This window comes from Schistocerca nitens, chromosome 12, assembly GCF_023898315.1.
Source record: "Schistocerca nitens isolate TAMUIC-IGC-003100 chromosome 12, iqSchNite1.1, whole genome shotgun sequence".
In the NCBI taxonomy this organism is placed as follows: domain Eukaryota; kingdom Metazoa; phylum Arthropoda; class Insecta; order Orthoptera; family Acrididae; genus Schistocerca; species Schistocerca nitens.
In genome coordinates, this window is record NC_064625.1 from 2056741 (window position 1) to 2069294 (window position 12554).

Here is a 12554-nt window from a genome sequence, read left to right on the forward strand (position 1 = left end):
TATAAAAAGTTTTTAGATGTTACTGAGACCACACTCTGCATCTTAACTGCAATATTATTCATTGTCCTATATGCTATTTAAAACATATACTTTACGTTATGACTGTTGTAATTTTAGATTCAGGTTTACGCATTTTGTTAAACCACTGTGAATATAGTGTGGAAAGTTGAATGTAAATAATTTAGGAATAAAGGAGACAAGTCATCAAATGATAGAGGCATCTCTCTCTCTCTCTCTCTCTCTCTCTCTCTCTCTCTCTCTCTCTCTCTCACACACACACACACACACACACACACACACACACACAACCTCTGTGAACATTTTGTAAACTCTCTATGATGAAGAGGTAGCTTTATCACTATTTCCAAGCATTATATCAGTTCCATTATAAGAGTAGTATTGTTGCACAATTTGAACATAATGTCCACGACATTCGATTTTGGCCCACTGTAGGAAATTTGCTAATCGGCGCCCGCTATCCGAAGCCAGTTGTCGGTCAATCTCGACGTGCGAGAGAGACTGCGTCGTACGTAACTACGTGCTGTCGAGGAAGTTCGGAGGAGCGGCATTTGTAACAGACTGCAGAAGGATTCGACTGCCTCGAGTGTTCAGCTCAGGTGAGGGCTATAAGTACAAAAGGAGGGACGCCGTATCTCACGGAGAGTTGTTTCGTTCCATTTGAGAGCAAAAGATGTGAGGGAGTGGCCAGCAGTGGTACAAAGTATCCCCCAGCCAGCAGTGGGCAGGTGAAGGCAGTGTCATAAGTTAACTGACCTTCCCTACATATCTTTATTAACATTCAGTCAAAACCTTGGCTCAATTTAGATTTGTTACAAATGAACTGGAGGCAGTATGCTTCTAATTACTATATCCTCAGGACTCCTAACAGAGCCTTTATATCGCCAGCAAAATGACCTCGGGCATGGCCGGGACAGTGTACATTGTTTTACATCTACATCACACTCTGCAGACCACTGTGAAGTGCACGGCAGAGGGTACTTCCCGCTGTACTAGTTACTAGGGCTTCCTACTGTTCCGTTCAGTACATGACGCGGGAGGAACAACTGCCTAAACGTATCCGTGGTTGGCATAATAGTCTAATCTCGTCACCACGAGATGTAGATCGATGTAGTATATCGACAGAGTCATCATTTAAAGCTAATTATCGAAGCTCCGTCATTAGACTTCCTCGGGATCATTTTCTTTTGTCTTCGAGCTTCTGCCAGTTCAGTTTATTCGGAACCTCTGTGGCCATTCGTGCTGCCCTTCTCTGTACACATTCGATATCCCCCTTCGGTCCCACACTATATTCTGGGCAGGTCACAGTAGTGTTTCGTAAGCGACCTCCTTTCCCGATATTCTACCGACGAACTGTGGTCTACCACCTGCTTTACCTGTCACTGAGTGTACGTGATAATTCCATTTAATATTCTCGGAAACTGTTACGTGCGGCTACTCGTACGAGTCGACAGATCCCAGTTGTGACTCGGTCGTGTTGTAGTCGTATAATAGTACATTTTGTTTTTTACAAAAATTTAAAGCGAGTTGCCGATCTTTCCACCATTTTGACATCTAATCGACGTGTGACTGATTGTTTTTGTGCCTTTTTTTCAGACAGTAGCCATTTCGTTACAGCCGAGTGCAGCATCTGCAAGAATAGTGAGGTTAGTATGGATATCGTCTGTGAGGTCAGTAATGTACGACACGATGCTCGAGGGGTCCGGCACACTACCTGTAGCCACTGCTACACCTGTTGACGACTCTCCATCCGAGATAACGTGCTGTGCAATCCTGCTGTAAAATTCTCAATCTGGCCATAAATTCCACTCGGTATGCCGTACGGTTGTACTCTCGGTAATAAATGTAGACGAGGCACCGAATCGAGTGCTTTTCGGAAACTCAGAAATACTGTCGGGAGATGATTTTGTTCGAGGCACTCTGTTACGTTTGAATACAGAATAGATCTGTATTACAGAGCGACTACCTCGGGACACGGGAAATTGGCCCCAGTAGCAAGTTAGTAAATGGGTGCAGACACCTTTAATTCGCGCAAGTCTGGAGTCGGAACAGTAACACTAGTGTCTTTCCGTCCATTTGTGCGGGTGGAGTGCACTTCTCTGCACAAATGAATCCATTTCAGTCACAAATGTGGCAGATGCCACAACTTTAAAACACAATGTCAAGGTGACAAGCTTTTAGCTGGCAGCGAAAGCAGTGATTTTTTAGGTCAGCACAGGTTGTTCGACATTTTCCCACTGAGAAGACTCTGTCCTTGAAGTATTACTCTGGAAGCTGTGCAGAACACCCATCTGTGACTGTCGTAAACTCTCCTTTGGACTCAAAATGTTTCTCAGATACAAATTTCCTTCCGTCGGGTGAAGGAGGCAGATTTTTTTTATACGCACCTCAAAAATGACCGGGTGTTCACGTGTAGAAGTATCGACAACAGAAGACTTTATGTGGCCTTGTTCCTGTAACTTACTTAGACATTAGATTCACTGGGAAAAGCCCGAGATTTGTATTCTGATCTTACTTCTACTGCTAATTGTCCACATTTGACTTCTCTTTGTGAATACATTCCAGAAAATTTGGAAATTTGAGGTAAGTTCCTATGCCACCAAACTGCTGAGGTCGTCGGTCCCTAGTCTTCTCATACACTGCTTAATCTAACTTTAACTTACTCTAAGGACAACACAAACAGCCGTGTCTGAGGGAGGACTCAGGACTCGAACCTCCGACGGGGGGAGCCGCGTGAACTGCGGCGAGGCGCCTCAGACCGTGCGGCAAATTCAGAGAGGATATCCGGACACTTAAATCAATATTTGATGTCACTAATAAAATGTTGACGATTTCCTCACAAATATTTTTGTATGGCTTTTTTCTGGTTTTGGTACTGACAATTTAATCTCGTAGATTGTGCACCTACTTTTGATATACTGTGGACGAGTATGCCTTTTCGTCCTTAAATTGCAAGTTTTCATCTTTCGTGCCACGAAACGTATGTGATACAGAAAATGAAAGGTGTGTGTGGACAGGAAGCCTCCCATCCCAGCTGCAGAGAACAAACAGTGAACCCGGCGCTGCTTACCGTAACAGTCGTAGCAGGTGCCGTTGAAGCAGGCGTGCGGGCCCGGAAGTCCCCCGCAGTCCGCACTCTTCTCGCACGGTACTGCAAAAACAAAATGCGTTTGTGTGAGCGGACTTTATTCCTTTTGAGCAGTTTGTGAGACTTCTTTTATGAGATCCTAACATTTTTGTCACTAAAATATTTTATTTACATAGTTTTCAGTAACAATACAAGCACCAATGTTGAAAGTAACAGTTGCATTCTTCTGTCCCTTTCTTTCAGTGTTCATTTATTTCTGTACTCTGTCATTTCAGATTAATTTTACAAAAGTTAATATTATGCCATTTCAGTAAACAAGAAGAATGATAAATTTCCAGAATAACGAGTACTGCAAAAGAAACCTCTTTTGTAACATGCAGTGAGCAGTCGGGTAACGAAGTAAAACGCACACACCTTTTTGGCAACCAGTGACCCTTATTTTCCATTTACAAAACTCTCACTGTAAGGATTCTGTGTTGTAAGGGGGGAGGGGGGGTTACACCGTAGGCTTTCGTATTTATTCCTCGGACTCCCTTTACAGTTGCCCGTGCCTCTCTCCCTCTCTCACGCTTCCCTCTATTTCTTCGTGCCTCGGGATGTAACTTTCAACTGACCCCTTCTTTCAGTCAAGCTGCACTATAAATTTCTTTTCTCGATAATTCCATTACAGTGCCATATCATTAGTTATTTGATCTATTGTCTAATCTCCGGCAGTCTTTTGTAGCACCACATTTCCAAAACTTCGGTTCTATTCTCGTCTGAACCGTTTGTTGTCCACGATTCACTTCTGTATGAGGCTACATTCCAATTAAATACCTTTAGTAAAGACTTCCTAATACTCAAATGTATGTTATATTTAAAAGTATCTCCTTTTTTCTCAAATGGTTTTCTTGCTGTAGCCAGACTCTTTTTTTTATGTCCTCTCTACTTGCTAGCCAAATAACGAAACTCCTCCACTACTATTGGTGTCTCATTTCCTACTCTAATTGCCGTCAGCATCAGCTCACTACTCGACTACCCTCGTTTTACCTGTCTCGGTGTAATCTGTATAAGTACTTTTTGAGTCACCATCTGCTACGTTTGACCGATCGCCCTCGTCCTTCCTGTTCCGTCTTTGACAACATTATGACACCATTGTCAAATCTCAAATTTTGTATTTTCTTATATTTAACTTTATAATTCCCTATCTAAATTTCCCTCAAATTCATTATATGTTTGCTGATGTACAGTTTGAATCACACAGGGATAGGCTACGACCCCGCCTCACTCCCTTCTCGACCACTGCTGCTCTTTCGTGTCCTTCGACTCTTATAACTGCAGTCTTATTTCTGTCGAAGCCAATTGGCTCGCAGCAGTGGTAACACCGGTTCCCGTCAGATCAGCGAAGTTAAGCGCTGTCGGGCCGGGCTAGCACTCGGACGGGTGACCGGCTGGTCTGCCGAGTGCAGCCGGCGAGCGGGACGCACTCGACATGTGTGAGGCAAACTGAGGACCTACTCGACGGAGAGGTAGTGGCTCCGGTCTCGTAAACTGACGTGCGTCCGGAAGAGTGGTGTACTGATCGCGTGCCCCTCCCTGTATCCGAATCCGGTGACGCCCGTGGGCCGAGGATTACACGGCGGCCGGTCGGTGCCGCTCCGTAGCCCGTTTGGGCGGCGTTTACTTTAGTTTTATTTCTGTCAAAATTCTGTTGCTCCCAGTATTTTACTTTATTCCCACTGCAGACTATCTGTGTGAAATAAATTGACTGATGTTGTCACCTACTGGATGCAACTAGAATGACTGGCTTTTTTTTTTGCAAGACAGCTTTCAGTGTTACTCGTTTCAGAGTTGGTCAACTCTCAGCTGCTACAGATGCGCTACACGTCCGGGCGAACGCTGTGCCGAGTAGTCCACATTTGGGCTCCTCCCCGGGCTGGGGTTACTCGAGCAGCCAGTCCACTTCCTGCCAAATATTTCCGGAGGTTTTTTTGCAGTGCCCCTTTCTGTCCATCTGAGATTTTTTGAAAGAAAAATTTGTCACGGTCTTCTCACGTAAGCTACTCTGAAATCGAGTTGAACACAGTCGCACTGACAGTATCGTCCTACACGATTGATACAGATACGAGGAAAGCCACTCTGATCTGTTGTATGCTACAGAATTATCTTTCGGGAGAATAAAAGCGATGCCAGTAGGATATTTTTTTTTTTTTTGTCATCAGTCTACTGACTGGTTTGATGCGGCCCGCCACGAATTCCTTTCCTGTGCTAACCTCTTCATCTCAGAGTAGCACTTGCAACCTACGTCCTCAATTATTTGCTTGACGTATTCCAATCTCTGTCTTCCTCTACAGTTTTTGCCCTCTACAGCTCCCTCTAGTACCATGGAAGTCATTCCCTCATGTCTTAGCAGATGTCCTATCATCCTGTCCCTTCTCCTTATCAGTGTTTTCCACATATTCCTTTCCTCTCCGATTCTGCGTAGAACCTCCTCATTCCTTACCTTATCAGTCCACCTAATTTTCAACATTCGTCTATAGCACCACATCTCAAATGCTTCGATTCTCTTCTGTTCCGGTTTTCCCACAGTCCATGTTTCACTACCATACAATGCTGTACTCCAGACGTACATCCTCAGAAATTTCTTCCTCAAATTAATGCCGGTATTTGATATTAATAGACTTCTCTTGGCCAGAAATGCCTTTTTTGCCATAGCGAGTCTGCTTTTGATGTCCTCCTTGCTCCGTCCGTCATTGGTTATTTTACTGCCTAGGTAGCAAAATTCCTTAACTTCATTGACTTCGTGACCATCAATCCTGATGTTAGGTTTCTCGCTGTTCTCATTTCTACTACTTCTCATTACCTTCGTCTTTCTCCGATTTACTCTCAAACCATACTGTGTACTCATTAGACTGTTCATTCCGTTCAGCAGATCATTTAACTCTTCTTCACTTTCACTCAGGATAGCAACGTTATCAGCGAATCGTATCATTGATATCCTTTCACCTTGTATTTTAATTCCACTCCTGAACCTTTCTTTTATTTCCATCATTGCTTCCTCGATGTACAGATTGAAGAGTAGGGGCGAAAGGCTACAGCCTCGTCTTACACCCTTCTTAATACGAGCACTTCGTTCCTGATCGTCCACTCTTATTATTCCCTCTTGGTTGTTGTACATATTGTATATGACCCGTCTCTCCCTATAGCTTACCCCTACTTTTTTCAGAATCTCGAACAGCTTGCACCATTTTATATTGTCGAACGCTTTTTCCAGGTCGACAAATCCTATGAAAGTGTCTTGATTTTTCTTTAGCCTTCCTTCCATTATTAGCCGTAACGTCAGAATTGCCTCTCTCGTCCCTTTACTTTTCCTAAAGCCAAACTGATCGTCACCTAGCGCATTCTCAATTTTCTGTTCCATTCTTCTGTATATTATTTTTGTAAGCAGCTTCGATGCATGAGCTGTTAAGCTGATTGTGCGATAATTCTCGCACTTTTCAGCTCTTGCCGTCTTCGGAATTGTGTGGATGATGCTTTTCCGAAAGTCAGATGGTATATCGCCAGACTCATATATTCTACACACCAACGTGAATAGTCGTTTTGTTGCCACTTCCCCCAGTGATTTTAGAAATTCTGATGGAATGTTATCTATCCCTTCTGCCTTATTTGACCGTAAGTCCTCCAAAGCTCTTTTAAATTCCGATTCTAATACTGGATCCCCTATCTCTTCTAAATCGACTCCTGTTTCTTCTTCTATCACATCAGACAAATCTTCACCCTCATAGAGGCATTCAATGTATTATCTCCACCTATCTGCTCTCTCCTCTGCATTTAACAGTGGAATTCCCGTTGCACTCTTAATGTTACCACCGTTGCTTTTAATGTCACCAAAGGTTGTTTTGACTTTCCTGTATGCTGAGTCTGTCCTTCCGACAATCATATCTTTTTCGATGTCTTCACATTTTTCCTGCAGCCATTTCGTCTTAGCTTCCCTCCACTTCCTATTTATTTCATTCCTCAGCGACTTGTATTTCTGTATTCCTGATTTTCCGGGAACATGTTTGTACTTCCTCCTTTCATCAATCAACTGAAGTATTTCTTCTGTTACCCATGGTTTCTTCGCAGCTACCTTCTTTGTACCTATGTTTTCCTTCCCAACTTCTGTGATGGCCCTTTTTAGATATGTCCATTCCTCTTCAACTGTACTGCCTACTGCGCTATTCCTTATTGCTGTATCTATAGCGTTAGAGAACTTCAAACGTATCTCGTCATTCCTTAGTACTTCCGTATCCCACTTCTTTGCGTATTGATTCTTCCTGACTAATGTCTTGACCTTCAGCCTACTCTTCATCACTACTATATTGTGATCTGAGTCTATATCTGCTCCTGGGTACGCCTTACAGTCCAGTATCTGATTTCGGAATCTCTGTCTGACCATGATGTAATCTAATTGAAATCTTCCCGTATCTCCCGGCCTTTTCCAAGTATACCTCCTCCTCTTGTGATTCTTGAACAGGGTATTCGCTATTACTAGCTGAAACTCATTACAGAACTCAATTAGTCTTTCTCCTCTTTCATTCCTTGTCCCAAGCCCATACTCTCCTGTAACCTTTTGTTCTACTCCTTCCCCTACAACTGCATTCCAGTCGCCCATGACTATTAGATTTTCGTCCCCCTGTACATACTGCATTACCCTTTCAATATCCTCATACACTTTCTCTATCTGTTCATCTTCAGCTTGCGACGTCGGCATGTATACCTGAACTATCGTTGTCGGTGTTGGTCTGCTGTCGATTCTGATTAGAACAACCCGGTCACTGAACTGTTCACAGTAACACACCCTCTGCCCTACCTTCCTATTCATAACGAATCCTACACCTGTTATACCATTTTCTGCTGCTGTTGATATTACCCGATACTCATCTGACCAGAAATCCTTGTCTTCCTTCCACTTCACTTCACTGACCCCTACTATATCTAGATTGAGCCTTTGCATTTCCCTTTTCAGATTTTCTAGTTTCCCTACCACATTCAAGCTTCTGACATTCCACACCCCGACTCGTAGAACGTTATCCTTTCGTTGATTATTCAATCTTTTTCTCATGGTAACCTCCCCCTTGGCAGTCCCCTCCCGGAGATCCGAATGGGGGACTATTCCGGAATCTTTTGCCAATGGAGAGATCATCATGACACTTCTTCAATTACAGGCCACATGTCCTGTGGATACACGTTACGTGTCTTTAATGCAGTGGTTTCCATTGCCTTCTGCATCCTCATGTCGTTGATCATTGCTGATTCTTCCGCCTAGGACAAGAGAGTGCCCTGAACCTCTATCCGCTCCTCCGCTCTCTTTGACAAGGCCGTTGGCAGAATGAGGCTGACTTCTTATGCCGGAAGTCTTCGGCCGCTAATGCTGATTATTTAGTAGGATATTATTACTATAAAAAACTACCGTTAGAAATGTGTGTTATGTTTATCTTAGGGATTCCTGCCAACTACGGTTTATGAATCTAAACATTTTGCCAGTCCGCTTATTTATTTTTAAGAAACGTTTATCTTTACACATAACAACTCACATTTATTTATGGGAAACCATCTTTAACACGTGTTTGATAGAGAGAAACAAAGATAATTTCAAATTATCGTGCAGATTAAAGCAGTACACAGCTATGAAAATTTATAACAAAAGTGGAAAACGTTCATCACGTGGAAAGTAAATTAGGGCCTTTTCTGTTCCTTGTTTAGGTTGATGACTTAATTGAGCTCCAAAATTTTGCAAAGTCTTAATCTGTTACTGAGCTGGGGGACTGTGATCAGCAAACTGCTGCCCACACTATGGAAATCAGTAACAGTGGTAATTCTGTCAACTTGCCTTACTGAAAATAGGCTGTTTTTAAATAAATCGAATACAATGAGAATGCAATTATTCCTTCTTTATAAGATAAATATAAATCTTAATCCATTTACACCTCCATTGGCATCCAGCTATACAAATAAATACAATTTTTTGGGTATTGTTATCAATGAAAACCTGTCGTGGAAAGAGCATCGGATCATATCTGTAGTATAAATAAGTATTTTCTGAAAAGGATCTGAGCATTCCTGGATCACAGTGCATCTTCAGTGTGGTGTTGAGATGCGTGCTGGGGCAGCAGCAGTATAGAGGCTACAAAAGAAGGCACTAAAGTGGTAGCTAATGTGAACGAGAGTGAGCCGTTAGAGGAATTTTCAGGAAACATAAAGTACTTGCCGTCTGCTCTACAGGTACCCTGCAGGCAACCATCCTAACTCCAGAAATATTGTGACAAACAGTGACGTACGTAACTACAACATACAGCAAGGGGAACACTTTCACAGAATTATTAGTAATAAAAAGACTCCAAAGTGCAGTCCACATACAATAGGAACAATTTTTTGCAATAGACTTTCATTTGATCGTAAGATAGCTAACTTAAATATCTTAAATAAAAAACTGAAACATTTATTAATAAAGGAGTGCTGTTATCCAATAGAAGGTTTCAAATTGTAATGTTCCCTTGTAAAACTGTTGGTGTTTTGTAACAAAAAACTGTTAATATCTGATCTTCAATTTTTATATCAATGTATGTATATACTTTTTCTTGTAAGAGAAGCACAATTAGTACAATCTAGCAACTGGAAAATTCTTAAGCAATTTACTTCACATTTTTAGGCAATACTCTAATAAATGTTTGGACAGAAGAAAAATTGTTAGCAAACATCTCAAAAAGTTCAAAACTGGTTTATTTCAAATTTTTACACAGTATTTTAATAGACATTTGGACAGACATAGGCTGTATACTTCTTAATATGTATAAAAATCAGGGAACATTGTTAGCAAAAATCTGGAAACGATCATGACTGGTTTACTTCAAATTTTTTCAAAATGCTCTAATATTAAACACTGAGATGGACATTGCATACATTTTTTTTGGACTATATATCCAGGTAAGCCACTGTTATCAAAAGTTTAGAAAAGGTTTCGACCGATTTACTTAATATTTTTATGCGATAGCCTAATAAAAGTCAGGATGGATATAGGTTGCATATTTTTGAAATACATATAATACATAAAGGGGAGACATTGTTGACAAATGTCTCAAAAAGTCTTGACTAATTTACTTGAGATGTTTACATGACACTGTAAGTTGTTGTTTAATGTTGTTACCAAACATCTCGGAAAGGTTCTTGATTAATTTATTTCAAATTTTTGCACATCACTAATTTGGACAGACATTTCCACATGATTTCCTCCAATTTTTTTCATAATACTCTAATAAACATTCAGATGACCATAGGCTGCTTTTCTTTTTATAAATGACGATGTTCAGGCTTTCTGTTACAGCAGAATCTGCGAAAATAAATGCTATGCTGTACTGTGAAAATTTGCCAGTTTTTTCCCTTTCTTACAATCAGTTTTAAGTACGATATGACAGTTCAGAATCGGCCAACGCGGTTACTTAGTACCTGGCTCAGGCGAATTAATTTGAAGAATTTGGGAGCACGTTATACATGAGGAACGGAGCTTGGCAACGGTGCATATGCCAGAGACTCTGCAGACAGTGACGGAAGCTTTTGAACTCTGTCCTCACCGTTCGGTGCTCCGACGACCTCACAGTTTAGGTGTCAGTAGAAGTAGTTTAGATTTAAATGTAAAGGTGATAACATTTCACTCTTACAAACTGCAAGTTCCTCAACAAATTAGCAGAGGGACAAGAAAGCAAGACGTGCTTTCTGCACCACCACGATTGTTTGTTACAGGAAAACTCGGACATTCTGAATAATTTGCTAATGATCCGATGAAGCACATTTTCATATTTCTCACTGGGAAAACAAACAGAACATGTGATCTGGTCACCAGTGAACCCTAAGCAACTGCACGAAAACCCTTTGCACTCTCCTAAAGTGACAGTTTGGTGTGAAGTCAGCATTTTCAGAATTGTAAGCCCGTATTTCTTTGAAAATGACAACGAACAAACAGTGACCGTCGATTCCATTTCGGAAGGCCGTGTGAACAAAAGTTACGACCACTCGGCGCTGACCCCAGAAACCTGGATTTCCAGCAGGACGGAGCGACAGTCCACGCCACACGGAACAGGTCGGCTGCAGTTTGTAAAATGTTCAGAATTGTTATCTCCTGTTTTGGTGAAATTGCTCGGACGGCTCGGTCACCCGACCTCAGTGTTCCGGGCTGTTTTGCATTCGGCGTTCCTCAAAGATCGTGTGTTTCAGGGGCATGTCACGAGTTATACATCGAAGACTCGGAGCGAGACGTCGGCTGCGGAGACCTACGGGGGTGCGCGTACGACGACGGTGAGAAATGTTTGCAACAGTGCACTGATGTAAACGGAGGCGATCTGCCTGATGTAGTTATAAAAAAATAACCTTGTAATGGGTAGTAAATAAATCGCATACTTCATCGTATTTATAGACACCTTTACTTATTATTTTCCTCGCTTTCGTATATAACACACTAGTAGTTGAAAAATACCAATTGGCTGAGCTCCATCCCGTATAGTGAGCTGCTGTGTGCAGTTGTGCTCGTGTGTCAGTATTTTTGTCGCAACGGGTGATCGTAAGCGAGTCAGCTGTTGCACCTTCAATAATGTGAGCTCCTCTCGTGTGTCTGCTTCCAACATTTAATGGAGTTAAGTGCAGACATCGAACTTGAGGACTTAGACTCCGGTTTCATTATTCGCTATTAAATTCGATACCTATTTTCTGAACCACAAACGGTACTCCGTATTTCGCAAGAGAGAGGCCGTGTCCAGCGGTGAATTGTTCCCAGACGCTTCTTCGGTGAACTCTCAGCAGAGGCACAGTACAATTGTACCCTCGTCCGAACAGCGGCTCATCGTGCTTACACCGTCACAAATGCAGTTATCACATTTCCGATGGAACGTCGGCACTTCCGCAACAACACCGCTCGGACGGGACGTCGGGCACGTCACTCCTCTCGGCCCACCGACCACAGACCACAGGTCGGCCACCGCGGTCCGGTCCGGCCCGCCCCGGTCCGCAGCGCGGCCGGAGAACCTCCGGCGTCTCCCACGTCGGCGCAACTGTCGGTCGGTGCCGAAACGACACGTAAATTGTTTATCGATTCGTATAAAGTGACTTCCGTTCCAAAGTGAGGTTTCATTTGTGAGGCCAACGAATGAGGCTCGAGGTCAGAGAGACGGTGGAGGAGAAGGTGGATATACAGAGTGGCAGAGCGTGTGGACATTAAGGGGGGAGGGGGGGGGGGAGAGGAAATGGACAGAGAGAGATGGGTGGAGATGATGACAGACGGAGCAGGGAGGAGGAGGAGGACACACACACACACACACACACAGAGAGAGAGAGAGAGAGAGAGAGAGAGAGAGGGGTGGGAGGAGGCGGTGGGCAGAGACGGGAGAGGAGGTGGGCAGAGAGAGAGATGGATGGATGTGATGGTTGGAGAGATTTGAGA

The 12554-nt window shown here is 42.8% G+C and overlaps 1 protein-coding gene across 1 annotated transcript in view; it reads right to left on the reverse strand.

The window, feature by feature from the left end:
* LOC126214847 (sterile alpha motif domain-containing protein 1-like) overlaps positions 1-12554 on the reverse strand; it is a 91297-nt gene that overhangs the window by 47910 nt on the left and 30833 nt on the right. The window contains exon 2 of the mRNA XM_049941483.1: positions 3089-3169. Coding sequence (XP_049797440.1) covers positions 3089-3169 — 81 coding nt within the window. The remainder of the gene's footprint in view (positions 1-3088; positions 3170-12554) is intronic.